At 36.8% G+C, this 26,066-nt stretch overlaps 1 protein-coding gene across 1 annotated transcript in view; it reads right to left on the reverse strand.

Moving 5' to 3' along the window:
* Nucleotides 1-461: 461 nt before the first annotated feature.
* Nucleotides 462-26,066, reverse strand: part of IFIH1 (interferon induced with helicase C domain 1) — a 30,331-nt gene continuing 4,726 nt past the window's right edge. The window contains exons 3-16 of the mRNA XM_074144778.1: nucleotides 25,042-25,215; nucleotides 19,232-19,312; nucleotides 15,603-15,823; nucleotides 14,536-14,746; nucleotides 10,938-11,155; nucleotides 9,240-9,356; nucleotides 8,626-8,749; nucleotides 8,294-8,536; nucleotides 6,043-6,299; nucleotides 4,399-4,548; nucleotides 3,551-3,712; nucleotides 3,026-3,216; nucleotides 1,496-1,589; nucleotides 462-1,391 (exon numbers count right to left, since the gene is read on the reverse strand). Coding sequence (XP_074000879.1) covers nucleotides 1,209-1,391; nucleotides 1,496-1,589; nucleotides 3,026-3,216; nucleotides 3,551-3,712; nucleotides 4,399-4,548; nucleotides 6,043-6,299; nucleotides 8,294-8,536; nucleotides 8,626-8,749; nucleotides 9,240-9,356; nucleotides 10,938-11,155; nucleotides 14,536-14,746; nucleotides 15,603-15,823; nucleotides 19,232-19,312; nucleotides 25,042-25,215 — 2,426 coding nt within the window. The 3' untranslated portion in view covers nucleotides 462-1,208. The remainder of the gene's footprint in view (nucleotides 1,392-1,495; nucleotides 1,590-3,025; nucleotides 3,217-3,550; nucleotides 3,713-4,398; nucleotides 4,549-6,042; nucleotides 6,300-8,293; nucleotides 8,537-8,625; nucleotides 8,750-9,239; nucleotides 9,357-10,937; nucleotides 11,156-14,535; nucleotides 14,747-15,602; nucleotides 15,824-19,231; nucleotides 19,313-25,041; nucleotides 25,216-26,066) is intronic.

Raw genomic sequence — 26,066 nt, forward strand, 5'->3', positions numbered from 1 at the left:
AAACCACCTAAATCTGGTCCTGAAGCAAACCTGAAATAAAATCTTATTTAAAAATAATGTGTAAAGTATTTATATTCCTTTTAAAAATGTACAGTAATTACAGATCTAGCCATAATAAGATTCTTTTTTGCTGAGATACAGTTTTCAGCTATGTTGCAACTTAGAAATTTTACCAGGGGCTACTGAAGTGTTTACATGTCCATGCCAGTAAACATAATACCACTTTATCCTGAATTTGCAAAGCTCACTGTTATAACAACAAACAGACCTTCTTTCCGCTCTCCAGTATCTTACTTGCAAATAGGAGGGAAAAAAATCTGTGAATGAGATAAATATGGAGACACATTATGCTATTTTTACAGTCAGAATACCACTATCCTTTAAATTTCTAGGGTGAAACTGTGGTAGTAGTATTGTCAAAATACTAACAGTGAAAATGAATAAGCAGTATCACAGTTGGTAAAGGTTAATCATTACAGTAATTTATTGAAAAAAAAATACATACCTCATTATATAGCCAGTTTAACAATCCTATGAAATTAACACACAGAAAGACATTTGACATTGTACTTCTTGGACATTAAAATAATCAATTTCAAGACAGTTTAAGGGCTTGATTTTTTGCAATGTCTTTTAATGGAAACTTAATCTTAGTCTGTCAAAATGTATGAGCCAACAGCTGAAGATAAGAGGGGAAGAAATCAGTCATGAAAACACTGATGAGGCAACGACAATTCAGATGTAACACTCAGCTGATCTGTTCTCTTTACATGCCTCCTCTTTTGAGACGCTTTATCTTCAACAGGTTGTAGCAGGAAGAAAAGCAGAAAGTAATCACCATGGCAAGTCTTAAGATGTCTATCCTATGTCCTGAGCTTGACGACAAGTCACCTAACACCCTTTTGACAGTGTTGTCACCCCAGGATGGACTGTAGTGAGTAGAGACAGGACTTTGTTCCGTGGACACACGACTGCAATGTACTTGGTCGTCGTCTTTGCCCCAGAGTACCACTGCAAATCTGAGTGCAGACAGCAGCCCTGTGACTTTGTCCTTCTTCTTCCTTGGGTTTTTTTTCCTCTTCAAAACAGTTTTCTCATGCCCGGGAGCTTTCACAGTCTTTATGATGCAGCACTCTCTGTGGGACAGAGGAGCTTCTAATCAGCAGTCAGAGAAAAGTTGAAAGCGCCTTTATTTTCTTTCTGAGTCCTTAATCTTCATCACTTGAAGGACAATGAGCTGCATAATCAAGACTAGGGAACCTGATGGGCAGTTCTCCCCATTTCTTAAAAATGTGCTTTGTTGTTTTCTTGTCTTCAAACACAACCACAAAATTTCTAATCTTTAGACAAGGCAGGTCAAGACCTCGATGAACCATCATATTTCCCCAAGCCTGCAAATATAAGGAAATTACATTTCAGATAAAATAGGCAAGATCATTAGACAGAAATAAATATAGATAAGAACATAAAAGTATGAAAATAAGTTGTTCCTCACTTGTCCACATTGTTTACATATGATTTCCCCATTTGTCTGGTAATCGGCATGCTTGTCTTGCAGTGTCTTATTTTCTCTTGTATGGTAAAGACTTCTGAAAAACAGTCAGAAAGTGTGCATCAGAATACGTTGGTCATTCAGTGCTACCTATAGCCTTACACAAAGTGACTACAATTGCTGAAGTCAGATATGAAACCTAAAAAGTCCTAAACTGTCTGATTGTTGTGCACATTCAGGACTTGGAAAAAATGCAACGTCATATTTCAGGCCCCTAAGTAATGATGAAATACAACTGTACTCCATGCCTCCTTTCATAGCATTTCAGGGGCTGCATCCTCCCTCACACATCTTAAAGTAGGAGCAGCCTACTTTATAGGCTATTATAATAGGGGATAGACCCTGCTTGCTTTTTTCAGGTGCCATGGAGCTGTCAAAGAAATGATACCTGAAAGTCAGAGGTTTTCTTTTTATTCCCTGTAGTCCAATCTTACCCCTTAACAGAATCATTTGGCTCCGACCATCCAGAGCTGCAGAGTATGTGCACATTCTTACATTCTTTATTTTAGGGAGCACTTGATCTTGAAGGCTACTTTTAGCCTGTGCTGAGGGGCTATAAGAATTATTACCCTGTAGTTTGAGTTGACTGATAACATTATGCTGACAAGACAATTTCACAGTAAAAGTTGTTTAATGTTTAGGGCTGCAGCTCAATATTCATATTTTCAACATACAGGTACTAATTTCTCATTAGCTCTTCAGAAAGTCTTTACAAATTATACCAAAGCTATGTCTCAAAGAAACAAAGAGAACTTTGGAGGGCAGTAACTTGGTTGGATAGTGTCTGCTGTATAATTAGCAAGGCATGACTAATATGTAATGTGCAATACCCATTATAAATTTACTGTACTAGAATTGAAGTTGAATTAAAACATTTTCTTGGTCTCTTAATTTCAATTTTGAGAGGGAAGAGAAAGTCACCTCCTGCTATCATGGCACTGAAAAACCCAGTTTAACATAAATGTTCACCAAACTAGGTGGCATCTCTTGCAATGGAGATAGGAAGGAGCAAGAACACTGCGAGAACTAAAAGGGGTGTGTCACCAGTATGAACATCCTCTAAATATAAAATTGTCAATGCACAGCTCATGGCCCATATGTTGTTTGAGTCAAACTCTTATCCTGGGTCTGCTACTGGTCCAAGTATGTGGGTAACTGGTATTCACCTTTGGTTACAGTTACAGTGTGGAATACATACCACATTATATAGTAAGTGACCTAGTTAATATTATCACAGGACCTTTATCTTTTTCTAAAGTGTCAAATGCTGGTCTCCTCAAAATCAGGGATTAGAACTAACATTTCCTTCACACTCACTAACTGCAAACTCCATAAAGCCTAGGACTTGACAATATTGGAATAATCTTTTTTTTTCCCCTCACAGGGCCTAGAGGGTTACAGGCCATGTACAGCCCTGCTGAAAAGAAAATCAGTATTTGCCTGAAAGAGATAAAGTAGTTCATAAACACTTACTGGAAGTCTTTTTTCACACTGACATGATGCATGTTTTCAATAACTTGTATGTCTTCTCCAGAACATACCAGCTTGTGGCAATTTTTGCATAGTAATGTTACTAGTGAAGGATTTTTCTTGTATGTCTTGTGCTGATCTCTCTTTGCCTTCATTTGTTTTTCCACTATACTTTGCAACTGCAAATTCTCAATCTAGAAATAGATCGGTAAGAGCACAGTAACATTCTGGTGGAACAATAGTAATAGTTTACTTTTTCAGTTATTTTGCTGAGCACACAGACAACATGACTTCTAGTCAGTTTTCCCTTCTTTTGTGTTTCTCCCCTTACCAAAAGGAAAGCAAACATTTCTAAGAGCCCGAAACACATAGATTATAACACAAATATTGGAAGAAGAATTCAAGGCTATATGTAGTAGCTAGTATTATTTTAAGTTTTCCTTCCCTAAGCAGATTTCAAATAGAAAGTATTCCTTACAATATAAATCAGTCTTCCTTAAAGGGAAAGTGCAGAGTTGCAGTAAATACCTTATTTAAATACTCTTTCTGTGGCATGTTCTGGACACGCTGAATGGCCTTATACATCATTTTCTCACGGAAAATATTAACATCTTCACGTTCAACAGCTCCTGAGGCACTCGAAGCCACAAGCGCATAGGTGCTCTCATCAGCTCGAGCTCGACCGCGAGCCTACAATTTGGAAGGAGTACAACGTAAACAGCACAATGTTCTCTACAACACTGCACAACATTTGTTCCTGGTTTTGCAATGGAAGACACCTACTGTTCCTTATGCAGTGTCCCCACAGAGCATTTTTCCCCACTTAACTCAGGCAGATAAAGAATCAGTGAATACCACATACTGTTTCTGCATTACCATTAAAGATACCTGTGAAATAGTACTCAGGAGATTCGTTATTAGCAAACATTTTGCAAAGCAGAAGCTGTATTTTGTCACCAAAAGTAAGCATGCATTTAAATATTAAACATATAAATATCTGTGTTCACAAATTAAGTGAGAACACAGACCAACTAGTATTCTGATATGCAATTATCTTTTTTTAGCTGTTGGTAGTACAAATGTCTTTTATATAAATCAGTCTGCTGATCATATTCTTACACCTTTTTGGTAAGAGAGCTTACTGTTTGTGTAGAGCTTTAAATCGATGTTACACCATTACACATGGAGGCAAATTTTGTATTGCATGCAAACTGAGGATGGCAACTGGAAATGAACCTCACTGGAAGAACATTTTTTCTTTTAGTTTTCAAGTATTTCAAGATTATCTCCAAAGCCCAGGTACATGATTCAGTATTTGCATATTCCAGACAGAAAAGCACTTTTAAAAATAAATTATGTATGCAGTAAACTCATACCTGCAGCATAGCAATTTCATTGGTGACAAGGCCATAGCGAATAACGATGTTACACTCTTTGATGTCTAGGCCTTCCTCGGCTACAGTAGTAGCAATAAGTAAATTTACACTTCCACCTCGGAACTTATCAATGACTTCCCTCTGCTCATTCTGTAAATTTAAAAAAAATAATCAGTATATTAACTTTCAGTATTAGTTTCTGTCATCAGTTTATTCTAATTAAGGGGTTTAAGGAATTATAGTCCAATCATTTCACAGTGGAGTGCCAAACATCAGTGGCTTCAACAACTGCATTTAGGCATCTTTAAGATTACAAAAAAGGGGTTCCTATTGAATATAATAGGTGTTCAGCACCTTTATTTGTGGGAGGAGGGAGCAGAAGCCAGTCTTTTAAGGTAACTGAACTTGGTTTTTAAAACTATATTATCAAAACTTTATAGCCCGTGTCATAGATGCTAGCGCTTGTGATAATATAGGGAGTTTTGTTCTATCATTTTCAAATCCTTTAAGTCGTTATTCAAATGGTCTGGGTTTCTACCACTTCAGTAATTTCAGCTATAAATACAGACTTCAGCACTTCCAAGTCAAGTTCCAAAGCACTTAAAATTCTCCATAGTAAATGGGGACCATAATTTTGGTGGTCTGGGGAGCACCAAAAAGCACATCAATGATACACTTAAAACTAAAGCATTCAAAACATGTTCTTCTGAATTAGCTGGGTATTTCAGACAAGCTTAAGCAGAGGGACAGAAACTCCTTATTTGCTATATTCAGCTTCAAAACGTAGAGGCTATTATTTTGTTTGTGCAATGTGGTGTACAGATTAAATACCAAATTTTCATAGCAAACAAGCAACTTCTTGAGTGAGTAATTCCTAACTTTTTTTTTGAAACTGAGAGCAGCTGAAGGAAATGGTTTCTGCCCAGCAGTAAACCACACCATTTTTGCTGAAATGCTGAAGTGACAATTTTACAGGGAGTAAAAAGCAGAATAGAAGAGAGGCTTTAGGACACTGAGGTACTTAGTTTTGAAAATGCTGGTATAAATCATCAGCGAGATGTTGTATATGAAGTCAACACAATAGTATGAGACGGACTGGTGAGTGATCAATTGTGAAATTTTCATTGCAAATTTTGGCAAATTCTCTTTCAATGATTATGCGTCCGTGTGAAGCATGCATATAAATTGGTATAAGTTGATTAAGCAATGATATCACAAAAAGACAGGCATAATCAACATTGTAATTAGTTTTATTTTTCAATTCAGCAATTAAAATATAATTTGAATTACTATTGTCCTGATAAATATAAACTCATTTAACTATGACACTTTTGCTATTTCCATTTTTTTCACTTTTTCTTCCTATGCTTCGCTACAATTTGTGTCCCTTTTGACTATATACTCCTCTAGGAAATGGCTGCCTGCTACTCCAATTGCCATAGAATCCAAAACCAAAAAAGCTTGTTTCTTGTGGAAATAAAATTATTCTGACATTGTTATTCACCTATCCTGGAGCTTATGATAGTAAATTGCTGGGGGGTACGAAATCAGAACTCTGGGCTCCAAACTTCAATCCGTTGTTCTAAACCAAGCTGTTTTCTCAAAACGTACAAGAGTTGAATGTTGACGTGTATAGTTCTGTACCTGAGTCATGGGTTTAATTTCACTGTTATGTCCAGCACCAATAAGATAATGGGCCTTAATTCCCACTTCTTCAAATTTTGGGTTATCCTTAATCCACTGGAAAAGAGCAAAGGCGCTTAGCCGAGTCTTTGTGAAAATAATTCCTCTAGGTTCTTCCGTCTTCGTGAACTCCTCCATTAAAGTGTTTCGCAACTGTATTAGCTTCTCGTTTTCATATTCTGGCTTTTTAGCCAACTCTTTCAGCTGTTTCTTTTTTGCTTTAAAAATAGCAGATGTAAATTAAGAAAAAGTAACATGTAAAATGACAGGTGTAGAAACAAAACAAAGCAAAGAGCAGCTTTCTATATAATTTTCCCAGCATGGCTAATTCACATCCAGTTTGAAGAGCTGTGGCACACCAATTTATTTTTCAGTGAGTTTACATTAAAAACACACTAATCAATCAAAATAAATCACCATTAACTTTTTAACATACACTTCGCCTGTATTTCCTGGTGAGAATAAGCAAAAGAAAAAACTCAGTCTACCTACCAGAAGTGGTACAGAGTTAAGTGCACTGTATCAAAGAGCTAAATCACAGTTTATATTTGCAAAATAGTTTTAAAATAACTGAAAAAGTCTTACGTGGAGAAACAGATTAATCAGCCCTCAGTGCTGAGATGCTTTTTATTAATTTACACATAAATTGTCCTCGGGACATTAATTAGACCAGGAATCCTCACTAGAAACAGGCAATGTAGCAGCCACCAGGATGGGCACATTGTTATCGGTACTGCAGCTTTTAAAGACATTTCAATACGCTCAGTGAAATGTTAAATGAATGAGACAGGCACAATTGACCATGACCAGGGAGGAATCCTCATGTGTTTTATTATTTTTTTTTAATTTCTAATATTTAAAAGCTTATGTCATTATCAGATGATCATGCAAATACAATAGTAATACTTTAATGGTGTGTTAAGACATTACAGTCACTCTGTTGTCATCACCCTGGACAGATTATCGCACTGCACCTTGCCCAATGCAATGGTAGTCTGTATCATAAACTACTATACCACTTAGGTAGTGGCTTTCTGACTACACTCTTATTCATATTTTAGAATGAAATTAAATGTATACAAATACATACAAACAGTAGGTAGATGCAACAAACTCCCAGTTTTCCCCCTTAGTTAAACCTACACTAAAGGCTGCAGTGAGTTTATCACCCAAAGATGAACTCTGGTCTAAAAAATTATAAATAGAAGTTCAGTAGTTCTCCTATTACTCCTGGCCTCTTCAGTGATAAAATTAAAACAGATTGGAGTATAATTTATTTTTCACTATTAGGTGCTTTAAACTTCATTTACCTGTGAAAATGAAAGCAATCTAGACAACTCAGTTTCATTTTTTAATTAGTTTAACTTTTTCGTTCTCAGCAACAGCTCAATACTGAAATTGTAAATAAGGGGTCATAAAGAGGTATGAAGAGTCATTAAAAACACGATGACATTATCTAACCTAATCTATTTTTCTTAAAATTTTTCTAACATTTCCTGAATTTTTTTAAATTTATAGGATACTTGAAGTTGGGACACATGCTGCAGTACAGTGTTTCCTTTTGTACCACCCAGAAGCCATAAGCAACAGGAACAAACTTGTCTACCTTTTCCTCATTGTAAAGGTAGTGAGGGAAAAAGGACACACATGAATGAATGCTAGTTCCAGAGTAAATGATTGGAAGAAAAGGCTACTAGCTTGGATCTTTGCAATTTAATCCTCCATTTAATTTTCTCACTATCCATTTTTCACCTGAAACTTACTCAGGGTCATCACTTCCATCTTTTTGTACATAGACAAACAAAGTTTGGTAGATAGGGTTGGTTAAAAACCTGTCATTTCATTACTTTTTGTATTCCATTTGCTCAACTTTTTGCCCCTCAAGAGCATCTACTGGAATACACATTCTGTCTATCTGTCAGAGTGTCCTCGGGGACACTTCATTGGAGAAAAGCAGAGTTTTTACTATGAACAAAAATAAAGTGCCTTTGGCCAAAGCTGAAGAACTTCTACCACATGCTGGGACATGATCACACTCTGTTGTTGTTTAATGTACTCCATACTGTATGAACAGGGACATTCAGACACTATCATAATAAATAACATGGCAATCTCTAGGATGTAATAATGGGACCGTGCAAATCATGTTAGTGCTTACTAGTTTGCCCTATGGATTGAAAATAATAAATATCAAAAGGTATTTCAAACTTACCATGAAATAAACCTATTAGAAATTCATCTGTTTCATCCTGTTTTGATACTGCTGGTTCATCATTATCATCATCATCATCATCATCACTCCTTACTGTCTTCTTACTTTTCTCCTCCTTATAAAAGTTATTTAGGTGATTGTACGCATCCACCATTCGGATGGTGTCATTTATCTGGAGAGCATCATTGTATTTCTTCAAGTGTTCTGCACAGACACGTTCCTTGCGTTTTTCTTCTTTTGCAGCTAAAAGAGAATGAAAAATACAAAACCATGCCTGTGTATAGAATAACTCCAAAAAATCCAAAGGTAGGACATTTTTGCTATGTGGTTACCTTTTTTCTCTTCTCTAATCACCCACTGTTCATATGGCTGAGTTCCAAACTCAGATTTTGGATGGAGCTGGCAATAGTTCTGAATCTCTCTCATGATCTCAGTAATTCTCTCTCTAAATGGATCCTAGAAATAAATTGATTACTACTTAAGTAAGCATTTTCTGGTAACGAAAACATTGGCCCGAACTCTTCTAGCTAGTACCACATGGACTAATTTTTAAAAATGTTAAACCTTAAATTAAAAAACAAGTAAGGTTGCATTTAGAGATATGGAAATAAATAGGTCAGAAAGTTACAAGAATTATGCAGTGAAATCACATATTTTTAGTGAATATAATGTCACTAATACAAACACATCAACTATGGTTTAGAAGGTCTTTTGACCAGATACCTCAAAATATATCTCAAATATGTAAAAATTTAGTTCTATTTGACTTTACTGATACTTTTGCATGCAGAGGGAAGCAGTAAATAAATACACACATATTCAAATTAGCACTATGGATCACAATAAATCTATAGATAAAGAGCATTAGCCAGAAGTTTTTGATACCATACAACACACTTTTCATGGGCAATATAACTTTAACACTGATTTGTTTGAAAAAACCTACCCTTCTTTTGTCATCTGCAATCACAGTCTTCTTATATGGTTCCTTCACCTGATTCTTCAACTGGGAAGCATGTTCTTTAACAGTCATGATTCTACGTGCGTCAAGATTGGCACAGATCTGGGAGAAAACAAAATGTTATTTCTTTTAATGTTTAATGAGTTATTCCACATGAAAACTTGAATTGAATTAATGCAACAGAGCTTCTCCTTCAGGTGCTGGGCTTTATATAATTTTATTTTCTTCCTACAAAAATTGGATACAGACACTATCAGCATAAGAAAGGCCAAATCTTTGAAAAGCATTTGAGATAAGCTGAGCAAGTTACTTTTCAGGGCAGAAGTGATCCTTGCACACTGGAAAACACTTGCACATCTGAGTGTAAAACAGGTATTTTGAAAAGGAAAATCCACCGTCAGTATTTTGGAAGAGAAGATTTTGGAGCACAATACAAATAAACAAAAATAATGGTGAAATAGAAAAGAAGAAAATAAACATTAAGGAGTAATTATAGAGGTAAGAGCTGGTCATGAAAGTAGAAAATAATTTGAAATTATGTTTCTTGGAACAGGAAGAGAGAGAGAAAATTTCTGTGCTAACTGCACAACTGAACAGGACTTTTCTCCTTTTGATCTCTTCCAAGAAGAAAATATGTACATTTCTGTCACCAAGTCTAAAGTAATAAGGGAAACCTTAAAATTTTCATGAGTAGAGAAAATAGGAAAGGGAGTCTGGCAGGAAACCTTTTTAATGTCTTTAGCAGTAGTTATCTATTTTAGCTTGCATATTCGGATCACATTTCTTCAGATACAAACCCCAGCATCCTAACATTAAGATTTCAGAGCTGATGAAAAGGAATTCTCTGCTTTTTCCACTGCCAGAAAATTTTTGTCTGAAAATACCTCACGATTCTATCTACTTCAATACAGCATAAAAGCTGCTTGCAAGCCTCACCTATTCAATAGCACATTCTATTCTTGTGCAATTTTCTAGTCGGGAGTTTTCACTGTAGTACTGGGCTAAATTCTACTTTTGGATTACTCATGTAAATCTATTGAACTTCAAGCACAATATAGTTTCTCTAGGGGCACAGCTGTTTAAGTATACATTTTAACCAATTACCTTGAGTCAGGTATTTATACAACTACGCAATACTCCGCTCTCAATGAGTAACTCTAACTGCTGTAAAGAAACATGTTTCGTTGCTACCTGAATCTTAAAAATGGTTTCTGCTTGTTCAAGTATTCAACTTTGTTTTTCACTTTCCTGGATCCACACAAAAGCCCAGCTTAGTCACTCCAAAAATACAGATATAAATACTGTGATGTCTCTGGGATTTAAGAATACACAGTAAATTCTAATCCAGCAATGGAAAAGTAAGATTTTTATTAACTAAAAAACCTCACTATTTTGTGAATTTCTTGCCTCTGATCTTAACTTGATAATTTTTTTCAAGTAAGGCAATCATTTTACTTCCCTTTTCAGTTACCTTACTTCCCTGTAAAGTAACCTTTATTTGTACATGGATTTCCATTAACTTGTAGCGGGTCAATTTGCTGAATGGATGTGAGCTGAACTCCTGTGTGCACAGGAATAAAAAAAAATTCACATTATGTATTTGGAGCCAAACACTGACTTTAAAAGCTTTACTTGAACAAGCCAATATTCTTTTAGTAGTTTGCAAATGTGAGGGCTATTTACTTTCAGAATATGTTCTTCAGCTTTTGAGTTAGATGTTGCACCTCCTACACCAGGTGAGGCTGTAAGTCCCAGAATCTGAGGCTGTGGGATCAGTGGTTTGTTTTCTTTTGCCAGCTTCCTGTTCTTCCTCTTTTCTTTTAAGTAACGTCGCATTATATTGTTGTAGACGGCTTCCTTTTGCGTGTGATGACACTCATCAATAATGATGAGTGAAAAATCTGAAAAGAAAATGAACCCCAAAATGATTAATTTTCTTTCAAATGCAGGATTTGTGTGAGCAAATCTTCTTACAGGTAAGGGGTCTGTTGAAGAGAACCAGTCAGTTTGTCAGAGCCTAAGGTATTAGGAAATTTGTAGTGCTGGAGGAAGGCGTGGATGGAAGTTGTAAATATTTAATAGACCATGGAATCTTTGCTGCACTCCTCATGTGTCAAGGACTTTTACATTTCATGTAATGCAGAAACCTTTTTCGTTTCTGAAAAATCAATCTGAAGGTATAAAGAATTTCAGAGAGATATTTTTAATAACCAGTGGTAAGAGCATACTTAAGACTATCTTTTATATTCATAACTGTACCTGACAAATACATAGTTTGTTTATGACAAGATACATAACACGTTAGAGGCCTTTCAGACATTCTACAAAGGCCTGTCCTGATCAAAATATGCTTCCACTTTGTAGCAACACAGAGATTTCCTCCCTGTTCCTGTTCAATTAAAAGATTTATATTACTTTATGGATGTGTCATCGGAAAGAACAAACAGATGGTGAGAGTACTACATCTCTCTTTCCTCCTCTCTGAGGAAACTGATGAAGATTCAGACAGGTATTTATGTGCTTTTTAGTCAGATCATATTTACATGCAGCAGGTAGAGTACGGTAAGGAAAATTAAGATTATTGTTTGTTTGTTTTAAATTTCTCACAAACACAGAAAACATGTCCTTAATCTATTTGCATATAGAGTGACATACATTTCAAGGTTCTGATTTGAAAGACTCATGAACATTTCTCTGTTTCTCTAACAGCAAAACTGGTTTATATAGCTCCCACTTTTCCCCTAGCTAGCCAATAACACTCCATGTCAAATGCCCTACAATTTGACGTTATTTCCTACAGTTTGACAAATGTTTGTGGAAATGATTGTGAAGCAGGTCACTGAAATGATCAGGGTTAAACCTTTTTTTTTTTTAATTCTGGACAATTTCCATGATCTTGTTTACACATTAGTGTGCTCAAATGGTTGCATCACTGCAAATAAGTTTGCAAAAACTGGTAGCAGAGGTTGGAAACTAACAGAGAGCTGGAACATTCTCAATTGGCCTTTCTGCTGGAGAAAATATGTAACTTCATCTTTGAAGAACCTAAATTAAGGTGGAGACTTAACAAGAGAATTTTATGTAAAGGCTAAACCAAAGAGTACTGCTAGGAAAGCAAAGTAGTGCTCCATGCCACGTGGGCTTGTTCAGACTGGAGAAGAGAAGGCTCCGGGGAGACCTTTAAGCCTTTCAGTACTTAAAGGCTTAAAGATTTAGACTAGATATAAGGAAGAATTTTTTTACAATAAGGATGGTGAAACAGCGACACAGGTTGCCCAGAGAGGTGATAGATGCCCCATCCCTGGAAACATTCAAGGTCAGGTTGGATGGGGCTCTGAGCAACCGGACCTAGTTGAAGATGTCCCTGCTCACTGCATGGGGCTTGGACTAGATGACCTTTAAAGGTCACTTCCAATCCAAACTATTCTATGATTCTATGTCACTGGGGAAATCTAACTGTCTTCACACAAGTGGTTCAGGAAGCCAGTCTGTCTGGGCTGTACTGATGTGGTTTCCAACCTAGATTTCTATTTATTCCTAAGATTTCTACATATTGGAAGACTTCAGAAGCAGCACTGACTGTTTCTCAGATATTTTGCCAACATGAAATTACTTCCTTTTATTTTGACCATCACCTCTATAATGCATATTCCCGCCAGTGCTCAGGAAGGACCTAACCTACCAGAAGAGATGTGCTTCTACTAAGAAAGTGATACAAAGCTTTTAGGAAGTCCACACAGTGACTTCTGCCATTGGGAAAGAGGGTAAACATTTGGTAAAATGCAGTTAAGAGAGTCCCCTCCATTTCACTGAGGCTGGAATTATGTGTTGCATGTAATGCAGACCTCTGTGGAAACAGATGAAGAAAGTATGAACAGAAATCAGGAATAAAAACCATGTAACTAATGAGGGTGGTTTATATAGGCTGCAAGTTAACCAAGCCATAGCCATAAAAATGGCGCTGGCTCTGTTCAGGCTTGCTTGGCTTCGGTCCAGCTGGACTTACTAGCACAATAGCTAGGTGTAATAGCGTGGAAACATGGCCCTGTTTGCAAGACCACCTCAGTTTTGGAAAAAATATAACTTCTTAGGAAGGAAGCTTTGCAAGGTGTGAAATCTATTCAAAAAATGACTTCATTACACAAGCTGGTTGGGACTCAGCTCAATTCTGATCACATCAGCAGTTTCTGTAGAAATGTTCAGGTGCCTCTGTATCGCATTTCCAAATGATTCAGATTTGGGAAGGTTTATTAACTTAGGTGTATTGAGAAGGAAATAAACACAAGAAAATTTCTGGTACTCTGCCTTGGTTAATAAAAAGGCATTCTGAAGGAGGGGAGGCAATTCTGAGGTAGCCAAGTAGCACTGCAGTAGTTAGTTCGAATCGAGCAGTACTTCAGTCAGCACTGGGCACTGATAAACACGGACCGACCCCTCAGGTTTCTGTGCTGTCTCTGTAACACCAAGACAAGTACTTCTTTTATCTTAGATCCATTATTTTGAATATCATAGCTCTGATGTTCATCCCACCCCACCTAAAAGAATTGACTACAGATAGAGGGAGAAGTTAACATCTCACAGAGGAGGGTCACTGTAGCCCAAATCCTGGAGCTGAAGTCATGAGTTGTTCCATTATTTGTATGTCACTGGCAGATAATACCATTTCCTTTCTGACCTCCCACAGATATCTGCCACTTTAGGATTCCGGGCAAACAATTTTACTTCATCTCATCTTTTATCTTTTGTTTTCTTCAACTTTCTTCAACTGTTTTAGGAGAACATTGTATCTGCCAACCTCAGAGAGATGCAGTTATAAGTAATCCTATCTTTGTACATTAGAAAAATGTAAGAGTGTAAAGAATATTATGTTTATAACAGATTGGTGTTTATTTTTCTGTTCCATTGTATTTCTCAAACTACTGACTACATTTGAAGTTTTGTAGTTTTTTTTTTCTCATCCTGTTTACGTTGTATCTATCTGATATAACTCAATGTTCTACTAAGCTTGTTCTACCAACACCTGCATTTGCACAAAGTTGTGCTTGAGCTAGATAAAATACGAAGCATAACAAATATTTAGTACAAATGAATTGTAAGAGTCTAATTCAGCTTGAAAAAACTGCATGCTCACTAAGATCTGGTTTTGACTCTGAGTACAGCTTACATTTAGTCAACTGAAAAAACATTAGTTACCGAATGTGGCACATTTTTACTCTGCAGTTTTCCAGAATAGAGACATACTTTTAGCACTGCTGTAAAAATTTCAGAATTAAAAACTTGCCTGATAAGTGGACACCTTCTTCATCATCTTCGGCTGCATTTAACAGTGAATTCTCAAGGATCTGTGCTGTACTGATGATGACATCATTTCTTCTCACAACTTCAGGAAATGAGATTTTCAGCTGAGAATCACCACTTAAACCAATAACCTGATACCAACGCTTCAGGAATGGACTAAACTCCTTTCGTAAATGCTGTTCTACCAACGGTACCTGAATAGAGGTTTCCAAAGAATTTAAACCAGAGCATACATAGGATTAAAAATACATGCCTGTTTGCCAGAAATGTTGTTAGGTGAACATACACTTTGTCCAAAATATACTTTTTTTTTTTTTAAAAGCAAACATCCCCTTATTCACTGTACTGTAGGATTAAAAAAACCCCAACAAACAGAAAAAACAAAACCAAGCAATAAAAATCCTCAAACCAACCCCTTCCCTCCAAGTGCTCCTACGAAATCTTTTTGTCCCAAGAACTTTGGCTTAACTGTGCCTTAGAAAGAAGAAACAAACCATGCATGCTCAGGCTCTTTAACTGAGCTTATAGCATGCTATCAATTTTATTCTTATAGGAGGAGATGGATATCTTTCATTCTTTTAATAAAATTCTTAAATGTATTTCTATATTTTAATATTACAATAGATGACTGTGTGCTGAATTTAACTGTAAAAATTACAGTAATTATCAGAAAATATGACAGAATATTCCCTAACTACTGTGAGGCTCATTAGGTGGCCTTCTTTACCAAATCCAAATGCAGAATGTGAAAAATATATTTTTAAAAAATATTATTTAATTGTATTCATTCTAACATGAAATTATACTTTTTCCAATAATGTGGTTATAAGGCGCACATCTAAATTTGCATTCACACCAGGGTAAACTAAAATTATTCACACTTGCACCATGATGACGGTGCAAGGGAGATGGCAGTCCACAGCTGCATGCCTTTAAACATAACCATATCTGAGGAAGCTGAGAAATGTGTTTATATTCATTTTAAAACTTCTATATTAACAGTGTATGAGGTTTGAAAAATACTATTTCTTTAAAAATAGTCCAACATACCTTATTAACAAGTACTATAACTTTTCCAGGCTCTGATGCTCTTTTCTTCCTATCCAAGTGATCTTTGGTAATGTAAACAGCCACTCTGGTTTTACCACTGCCTGTAGGCAGACATATTATGATGTTCTCCCCATTCAGTGCTGGCTTTGCAACTTCCATCTGGTAGTCTCTCAGGGTCAGATCTGGCTCAGGTGAAACTCTGCCCTCCACTTCATCTTCATCTAAGGGTACAAAGAAATATAAATATTAAACAGGAGGCACAGAACATTTATAAGAATATTGAACAAATGTCAAAGGGAAAAATACTAATTTCCTATCAGAAGCGCCTTCTGAATAAACAGAAATAGGGCATATTAGCATAGGCAATGCTGCTCTGTGGACCTGTGCAACTCTGGATCAGAACTGCTTACATCCAGTCTCCAGGCAGGGCAGGTGGAATAAGCCATGGTGTGTCTTCACCCATCTATGCTGACATGACTATTATTATGTATGAATTCAAATGATACAGTTCAGTAGCACTGGGACCAACAAAGGCTGTGTCCAGAGCTGCAGTATCTATAATCTAGCCAATCTTATGTGGTGTTCTCTTTCATCAGTACTGAAATTTATTTGGTTGCAAGTGAGTTACCTTTTTAAATACTTCCCAGAGGATGAAAAAAAGGATGAAGCCATAGAAAGAAAAAGAGATAGGGACCACTTAAAAAATGATGAAGGGAGTTATAAAGTATAAAGCTCAAATAGATAAGAAAATTCAATTGCCCATACAAGATACAGCTAACTGCAGAATATATCACACCTATTTATGGTAGATTGCGCTGCTTCCAGACTGACTCATACATAATGCAATCGAGGTGTTCACTAAAAAGCCGTATACATTTGCTATCTGAAGGCCAAAGCATTCCATCTATCATATAAAATGCAATGGCAGAGATTTCAGATCTAAGGCCCACAGGTGAAACAAACAATGTCCAAAAGTTAGAAGTGGAAAAATGCTGTTAAATTATTTCAGGCAGTAAGAAAAGCATATCAAGTCTCTCGAGCTTACATATATTTAGGATGTCAGAAATTATATATATCAGAAGGATTTATTTCAATGAAGTTTTGGGCTTTTTTGCTCCCCCTACAGATCTGTTTAAATCAACCTCCAAGCTTTAACTGTCCTTTGTGAAAAAAAGGCACAAATTAATTCTACTAGGTGAAAACCGAGGGAAAAAAAAACCCTATAGTTTTATTTCCTGATGATATCATTAAATGAAGAATCATGAGGATTTTATTATCACTGATACATTACACGCAAAATAAGTGTATTTTTCTACTATCCTTGATTCCATTAAATAAAATTAAACTAACAAAAAGTAATGAAGCTTGATAAAATACTGCTGATGGAAACATCCAAATGCCATTCTTAAGTGTTTTTTGCTTGTTTTGCCTTTTAGTGTGAGTGCAGTACTACCTGGAACACAGGGAAATTCTCACCAGAGAGTACTTGCTGTTACTTATCTGACTTCTACTACTCTCTTTTGAGGAAGAGCCTTGTTTGCTTTCTGCTTGGGTAAATTCAATAGTTCAATCGTATTGAAACTAGCACTTTATCACCCATCTGTTTGGTTTAATTTCAGTTTCTTAACATCCTCAATTAACTGTCCAGGCCTAAAAAATATTTAACTTGCTCTCTCCTAGCTTCCTCAGCCCCTGTTTAGATAAAGGCTAATACAGGAATCTTTTCACAGGATATGATTTCATTAAAGAATTTTCATCGTGCACAGTATAACTTTAGCGAAGTTGTCTACCTTTGTACAAGGCTCATATGAATTGCTGCTCTGGGCTAAAAGAAACATAATAATTATTGTTCTGTTGTCCTAATTCCACCACTTTTCTTAAATGTAAAATGATCCTTGCATAGAAAACTGCGACTCAACCTACATCATTCTTTGCATTAGAATCCAAATCATGTCAGTGCATTAAGGCACTATCCAAACTCCTCTGTTAATGTAACAGCCTTACTGCAAAATTTCAAATTATAAAATCCATAAATATCCCAAAGTCCATCTGTATATCCTTAACTTTTTTTCTCATAGTTGCTCTCACTGAGTTTACTAGGCATGATTAAATAGCACGAATGTTTTTTAAAACATTTTAACTAGTTGTTTTTAAAGCCCACATGTAAATAGAACATACAGCAAGTAACCATTGGAAAAAAATTATTCTGCATTCTTCACATTACTGTAGTGATTTATTGTTTTCTGCTGGACTACTGGATATAACCAATGCCCAATGTACTTTTCAGGAATCTTAAAGGATCAGGCCATACATATTTATGTGCTGCCACATACCAGTAGCCTATATCAGCCTGACCAACGGATGCAGTGTGACTGTCCACAGAACAGAGAAGTTTCTGTGCTCAGACATTTCACGTGACACAGTGAGGAAAAAAATACAATGTGACTGATGAGTCACCTCAGTTGAAGCAGAAGTGCAAATTATATTCTTCAGACTTAGCAATACATAGACTAAAATCCTAGCTATATGGTAGCCATTTAGATCTGGGATATCCTGAATTTTCTGTGTATGTACAAAATACATGGATTTTAATATTTAAAAAGCTTGAAACTATTTTAAAAGCATTTCTAGTAAACACTTTGCAAGCATACGATATACAACATTTACAATGACACTACTGATCTAATACTAGCTTTATTAGGCAGAGCTGGCCCAAAAGGTACCCAGTTTGTTTCTAGCCCTTGCACAAGACACGGTCCCAGCACAAACTTTGTAAAGGCTTTATTCCAAAAGGTAACAGGTTCCTCTTGAATTCTGGGTAGACAAACACAGGCTGTTCACCACGGTGGACAGCTGCAACATCATTCTGCCTGAAGTCTAAGATTAAAAAAAATAATTAAAATTGGGATGTCTTTTACAACAATAGTGTTTAATTGGGCTCAGAGTGTATAAATAGAAAGTTCATATCTGTCTGCGAAGTATTATGTAAACACTGTCCAATATTTAGCTTAAAACTGGATGTAGAGCTTGCACGTATATTTAAATGTGAGATTTGCAACTGTCTTCAGATAGTAACCTCCACTGATTAGGTTCCTTTTACAGACAGGGCTACTAAATCACTTAGGTCCAAAGTGGACCTTCATTACTGTTCTGTAGGTACCCTGGAACTGCTTCTTCTCACCCTTAGATGCCTCTAAAGCATGTCCTATTCTCTCTCACTCACCCTCTGCAAAAGCCAAGCATAATCTAGCTCCTCTCTGAGAACAAAAGAAGCACATATATGTGGCAGCATTATGACTATTTGTACAGGCGACTGCACTGGATGATGTCTGGAAGTCCTTTCCAGCCTATATGATTCTATCATTCTGCATCACTGACCGTCTTGTATGATGACGATGTTCAGAGACAGACGATCTCAGTAAATAACTCTTTTGGGGCAGGGGTTTAAGTTGAGACCCATAAAAATGGCATTTGTTTTCCAACAAAATAAAAGGAAGTCTGTCATCTAAATGCTGTGAACTAGAGTTCACAGTGAAAGCCTTCCACTGATTTTTGCTCTAGCCCATTCACAGAGTGCTTACCCTCCAGAGCTTATTTTGCAATTACTAAATAACAGAGGGGAAACATACCTGAATCACTGGTTGTACAGCTCTGTCCCAGGTTTTCATTCAAGTTACTGACACTCCCATCTCCTATGGAGACATCTGACTCTAAATGAAAAACAAACAAATGTAGCATAGTATATTTGCTATACAAATATAAATAGCAAAACCATATTGTTTACTTTCTCCCTAAGTTGTTACAATAGGCTAGACAAATGTCTGGAACGGGTGGCCCAGGTATAATTTCCTTTATTAAACTTTTTCTTAGGTAAAGAAAAAACGGAACAATATAGTTCATTTTTGTATGGAAAAATATATGGATTGGAAGATGAAAATCCAAAACATAGCAGAGGTGAGGCAGTGTGGGTCATGATTTATTGTTGTCAGGCACCTGTGTTCTGTTTGCTTTGAAGCAAGGGCCCAGGCATGACCATCTGCACAATCCCTTCTAGTCCTTTTTTACCATATCTTTTCTGAGGTGGTTGCAGAGCCAAAAAAAACCCCCAAAACCCCATGTTGGTCTACTGGATACACAGTGCTGCTGACATACTGAAGACATTCTCTTTTACTCCTTATAAGCCATATCAGTTATATCTGTCATAGAATAAAATCAAAACCAGAAATGTGATTCTTTTTTTTTAAAAAAAAAGGTCTCCTCCATGTAACATGAAATGAGTAAACCATAATTCCCAGTAAATAAAAGCAGAGAGGAATTATTAAATCTTCCAAACTCTTTGCAAGTAAAAGCAGAAACCAACAATTCCTATGCTCAACAGAAGACTTGGGACACAGCCACAGAAATCTGCCAAGTTTACTGTACGTATTCTAATGTAACGCTCTCCCTCTGCTGGGCAGTCAATATATTACACTGACATTTGTTTCAGTCATAGATGTAATTTATATAGCTAACTTTTCCAAAACTCAGTCCTTTTAATATCTAAGGAGATACACAGTTCTTCTGGAAAAATCTGCTGCAAACAGCCTCATCCTGCCATCAGCTGCTCATACTGTGCAAAAGAAATTAGTCAGAATAATAGCATTGACGTACTTTTTACTTAATTAGCTAGTGAACGTGTGTCTTACCAAGTTTTGCTTAATTATCTTGTGAACTTGTGTCCTATTGAGGTTTTCATAGTTTTTTCCAGTGAATATCCCATTATAGTCCATATCCTTATTGTCCCCAAGAAATAATTCATACAGCAAAACAGATGCTGTGAATGAGAATTTAGAACTAAATGGAAGTTCTAGTGTCTTAGAATGGTACTCCTGAAATATACACCACAAAATCTTGGTAAGCGAGATGGAAATTAAACCTAGTCTGCATTCAGTAAAAATATGAAGCTTTGACTTTCCTTTATGCAAGTTTTGGTCTCCTTGAAACGTGAGTAACAGAAACAAAACTGCTGTTTCACAGGTCAAGTATTATACAGACAAAGGAAACGAAGCTACCTTAGCTACCACTAGGATTCAGGCATTTGTCTAAGTCCTTACTTTCAGTTTTTCTAACATAACCATGAAAAGCGATGAACGCATCTGTCTTGCTGTCCTACAGCTTTCATCATTTATTCTATACAGACCTCAGAATCTGATCCAACTATGAATCACCACCATCTGTAGGAAGTGTTATGATGGGCAAGGGCATTAAAGACTTTAAGCCCCTAAATTAAAAGCCTAGTCTCCTAGAAATCAATGTAATCAACAGAAAGGCACTTAAAAACATATATCCACAGCGGAAGCCTGATTGAGATAAAATTTCCCTATAATCATATAATGCATTCATTTAATATCACATTAAAGGACAGCATTGTCCTGAAAAAAGAAGAAAACCTCACCAGTTATAATCCATGTTCAAAGACCTGCAACAAGCTATTACATAGCATTAGTGGGAATTCCAGCTATGAAGATGCCACTGTGAATTCTCGTTTTCACTTTCTAGGAATCCATGGAATTGGAAAGAGAGGAAAAACTTAAAATTCTATGCATCTAGTCCTTGTGGTTTCCCATCTAAAATGACCTACTGAAAGATGTATACGCAGCAGAAAATATGCAGTCACAAAGTGTTTTGTACAGAATTATGCATTGCAAAATAATCTTTCAACAGGAAATGTCAGTGGTGAACTGAAATGCAAAATATTCATCTCCCAAATGAAAGGTGAATAGAATAATGTTCTCCTTTTTCAACTGGGGGAACTTCCTTGAATTATTTTAAAATAATAAAAAAAAACCAACCAGTAAGCCTTTCCAAAACAATGAACCTGAAATTCTAACAGTTTGTCTTCACCACTTTCACTAGTCTTCCCTTACAGCGCCCCCTGCACATTATAACGCAGAATATCCCACAGAATGATTCTCAGTCACTTTGCACTAACTAGTAAGCATAAAGACAATCGAATGCAATGAAACAAAATGGATTTAAATAAGTATTTCTTTCCTGTCCTGTGCTACATTATGTCATAGAATAAGTTTCAAACATCAGAAAATATAAGTGAAAGACCAAAATTTAAACAGGCTGTTAAAATTGGTCCTACTTTCAAATTAATGGGCAGTGTTTCTAATCTGAAGCATTAAGGGACATTTTGTAAGACGTTAGTGAAATCTCCAGTTATTTACAGTGTAATTATTTGTTGCAATCAATTTTTTTTTTTTTTTATGAAACAGGCCTTCAAAAACAGAGCTGCTATTTATTTAAAGTATTGATTATACACATAACTGTAGCCTTAATCCAAGTGTTTCACTTCTGACCTTGCAAACTTAATGCTTTGTGTGTGTAGTTTCTTATCTGTGTTTTTGCATGCACAATTTTTCTCCAGTTTTCTCTCAGGCTAAATTATCTATTTCTACTCTGCACTGGTGAGGCCACAACCGGAATACTGTGTCCAGTTCCGGGCTCCCCAGTTCAAGAGACACAGGGAACTACTGGAGAGAGTCCAACGTAGGGCAACTAAGATGATCAAGGGATTGGAGCACCTCCCTTACGAGGAAAGGCTCAAAGAGCTGGGGCTCTTTAGCCTGGAGAAGAGAAGGCTGAGGGGAGACCTTATCTATGTTTACAAGTACCTAAAGGGTGGGTTGAAGGATGATGGAGCCGGACTCTTTTCAGTGGTTCCCAGTGACAGGACGAGGGGTAACGGGCACAAGCTGGAACATAGGAAGTTCCATTCAAATATGAGGAAAAACTTCTTTCCGGTGAGGGTGACAGAGCACTGGAACAGGCTGCCCAGGGAGGTTGTGGAGTCCCCTTCTCTGGAGATTTTCAAGACCCGCCTTGATGCAGTCCTGAGTAATGTGCTCTAGGCAATCCTGCTTTAGCAGGGGAGTTGGACTAGGTGATCTCTAGAGGTCCCTTCCAACTCTGACAATTCCGTGATTCCATGATTTATGACCCTACTGCCCTCCTAACTTCTGACTCTCTCTGTCTCAGCTACTCCAATAAATACTCAGCTACTCAGAAGACAGCTTAGATACAATGCGAATTGCAGTAACTTCAAGTGACTTAAAAAAGCTTCTTTCTTTCTCCTTGAAATGTGTCCTTGTTGATACATGAAAGAATGGTGGGAGTGTACTGCAAAAGTGACAACACTTGACAGCATCAAACTGCAAATTAGGTGGGTTCCCAGCCTACTTGGAAGCAGAATCCGGGCTCCAGTTGTATTTTCAGCTGCCTGGTCTAAAAATACAGTCTTATGAGGTCATGAGAAAGGATGGAAATGGAAAAAGACTTGAGTGCAGTTAAGTCTGTGTGTACGAATGCACAGTGATCAAAGCTTACTGCACTTCAAGACGGCTAAAGGTGAGCCAGTTCCTCTACAGCCATCTTCATGCAGCACTGTCTGCTGGCAGCCCTTGCTACGTTGCACCTACTCTGCTGGTTTAGTTCAACTCAGAAGCACATGTTTACAGTGAATCTGTCAACTGTCCCTACTTACACTACTTTGGTTTGTATCACAGAGCTGGTTTGGATCACAAGAAATGAACTCCTGTCCACTAAAACCAAATGAGATGTGTTCCAGCCACCTGCAGGTATACAGTCCACACCAGACTGAAGTCAATCTGAACCAAACTCCCAAAATTCATGTAGAACGTATACCCTTGGCACCATTCCACTGAACAGATCCGCTCAGCTGCACAAACTGCTAATAACCACTGTCTATTAATTTCAGTACAGTTCAGTGCTGAAGAAATCATAGTTTTCAGGCTATAATTAGATTGTGGCAGACTAGTTAATAGCTAATAGAGCTACTTATCTGTTACCCTCAACCTGATAAGAGTCAGCTAAAAGATCACGCTAACAGCAATGAAAACTCACCCTCGGTAAGGCTACAATTAAGAGCCTTACCCTTGCCCTGAAACGATCCTAAGAGTAAGGATAACTCAGTATGATCCATTCTGAATCATCATTAAATATCTGGCACCTCTTCTTTATACTGCCAAATTACGTCCTAATCCAGGAAAAACGAGTTGATATTTCTGCTGTAGTTAATAATTCACTACTTGCTACAAAACATTGTGATATGCTGTTAATATCATGCTAAATGAGAAATAGGCTACTACTGTTGCACACTGAAAGGCTGCAGGTTTCAGAGCCAATTTTTTTTTTTATTTATTCATGTCTGATAAAAAAAAAAAAAAAAGAGCAGCCTTAGCTGTCTTACTCCTTTGGCTAAGTAAGCCCACTAAAATAATTTCAGGCAGGATTTATCTCAGTTGTAACTATTGTTTGAGCTCCATCTGAACTTGTAACACATATGAATAGTTCCTTAATCGTACAGCATATGTTTGAATCGTTGGTTCTCAGCTATGTCTGCGAACTGTTGCTGGTAACTGCTGTTGCTCACGATCAACTCCCAAGGCATGTTTTTAAAAGTGGATCCATATGAACAACAGGCCACAATTTCTAAAAATTTGTACTAAAAAATGTACTTCTGAGCATGTGATGTAAGTGACAAAGGGTGTTTGATGCTCTGTAAATATAAATCTTTGAAATAAACAGAAAAATTACTTGTTGGACAGCCCTAAAGGACTTAAAACCAAAAATGTTTTCCAATATAGAATTACCAGTCTTCTAGAAAGAAGTACTTACTACAGCTGCAATTATAGTGGTACAGAAACATTCCTCTTGATTTAAATTTTGTCAGCACTAGGAGGAGTTGTCAATGTAAACCTAATCTTTTCATTGGATAATATAAACCTACTATGAATAGGTCTGAAATAAAGTATTCCTTTAATAATATTAACATTTTTAATTAAAATATTAAATATGTTTGAAATGTACTCATTTCTTTGCACTGTAAATTAAAAAATAATAATACAAAGTTGTTAAAAGTGTTATATAAGAGGAAAGGAAGATCATTAATGTTGCTTAATTATAAGAAAATAAAGCAACCCATAGAAGAATAAAATATCACTACAACCAGGATACAAAAAAATGTCTACACAAAGGCTGCAAATAGTATGCTTCAGATTTTTTGGCCATGTCCTCCTAAGCCATTCTGTACTGTGCTAGCAAATTGGTTTCTGAACCAGCTCTTACCTTGCAGATTAATTAGTTCGAGTACGACAACATGTTCTTGTCCTAGAGCAACAATTTGAACTGAAGTGAACAAATTTGTAGATCTGACCCTTAAAATTGCTATGGCAGTTAATTCATAGCAAGAAATGGAATTCACTGCTTCAAAAAAATCAAGATTTACTTCTTCCATTCATTCCCTTCACCTTGACAGTCCCATACGTTCCTGAACTTTTGCGCAAGATGGGAGCTAACGCGCCACTGCATTCTCTCAGTTACTTACAGTTACTAAAGTTTAACTGGTACCAGCACAAATCTAGTTAGTGGATACCTGGAACTACAGAATTATTTCCAATAGATGTTTCCAATACAGTGTTCTCACTGCTGAAACTATCATTCACATTTTCTTGCTGTTTCAAATCGTCCACTGCGGCATATTCTGGTTGGCTTGTAACTTCTCTTTCTTCATTTGGATTGTTCATCCCATTTTGTCTATTCTCTGTTCCTAGAAAATAAATAGAAATTCCACAGCACTATAAAACATTTAATTTCTTTCAGTGTGGAGCACAGAAAACATAAAACTAACCTGTATACATCATGCACATAACAGCATAAGTCTTAGTCTTGATTTATAGTTTGGCATTTTAATGTTTTTATAAGTAATTATTAAGAAATTTGTTGATCATAAATCTCAAAGATCTGAAAATTGAACTTGTGGACTAGACCATGTTTCATACCTCCTCAATTCCATTGGTCCTGTAAGCTTATAAATGGATGTACCTTACAGCAGGACTTCAAAACTTGCTCACAAAACAGAAAGCCCGAGAGAACTTTCACAAAATGTTTCCCCTCCTTCCACTTCATCTTATTTCAAATACGGAAATAATTTCTCTCTGACTTCTCTGTTCTTTAATTTTTATTAGACTCATGTAGAACTAGGCATGCTCCAAAGGCAAAAAAATGCTGTTCAATACCTGGACAGGCTAGAGAGTTGGGTGGAGAGGAACCTAATGAAATTCAACAAGGGTAAGTGTAGGGTGCTGCACCTAGGGAGGAATAATCCCATATGCTGGTACAGATTAGGGGCTGACCTGCTGGAAAGCAGCTCTGCAGAGAGGGATCTGGGAGTCTTGGTGGACAAGTTGGCCATGAGCCGGCAATGTGCCCTTGTGGCCAAGGTGGCCAATAGTCTCCTGGGATGCATTAAAAAAGAGCATGGTCAGCAGGTTGAGGGAGGTCATCCTCCCCCTCTACTCTGTCCTGATGAGGCCACATCTGGAATACCGTGTCCAGTTTTGGGCCCTCCAGTTCAGGAAGGACAGGGAACTACTGGAAAGAGTCCAGTGGAGGGCTACA

The sequence above is a fragment of the Numenius arquata genome, chromosome 3, assembly GCF_964106895.1.
Source record: "Numenius arquata chromosome 3, bNumArq3.hap1.1, whole genome shotgun sequence".
NCBI lineage: Eukaryota > Metazoa > Chordata > Aves > Charadriiformes > Scolopacidae > Numenius > Numenius arquata.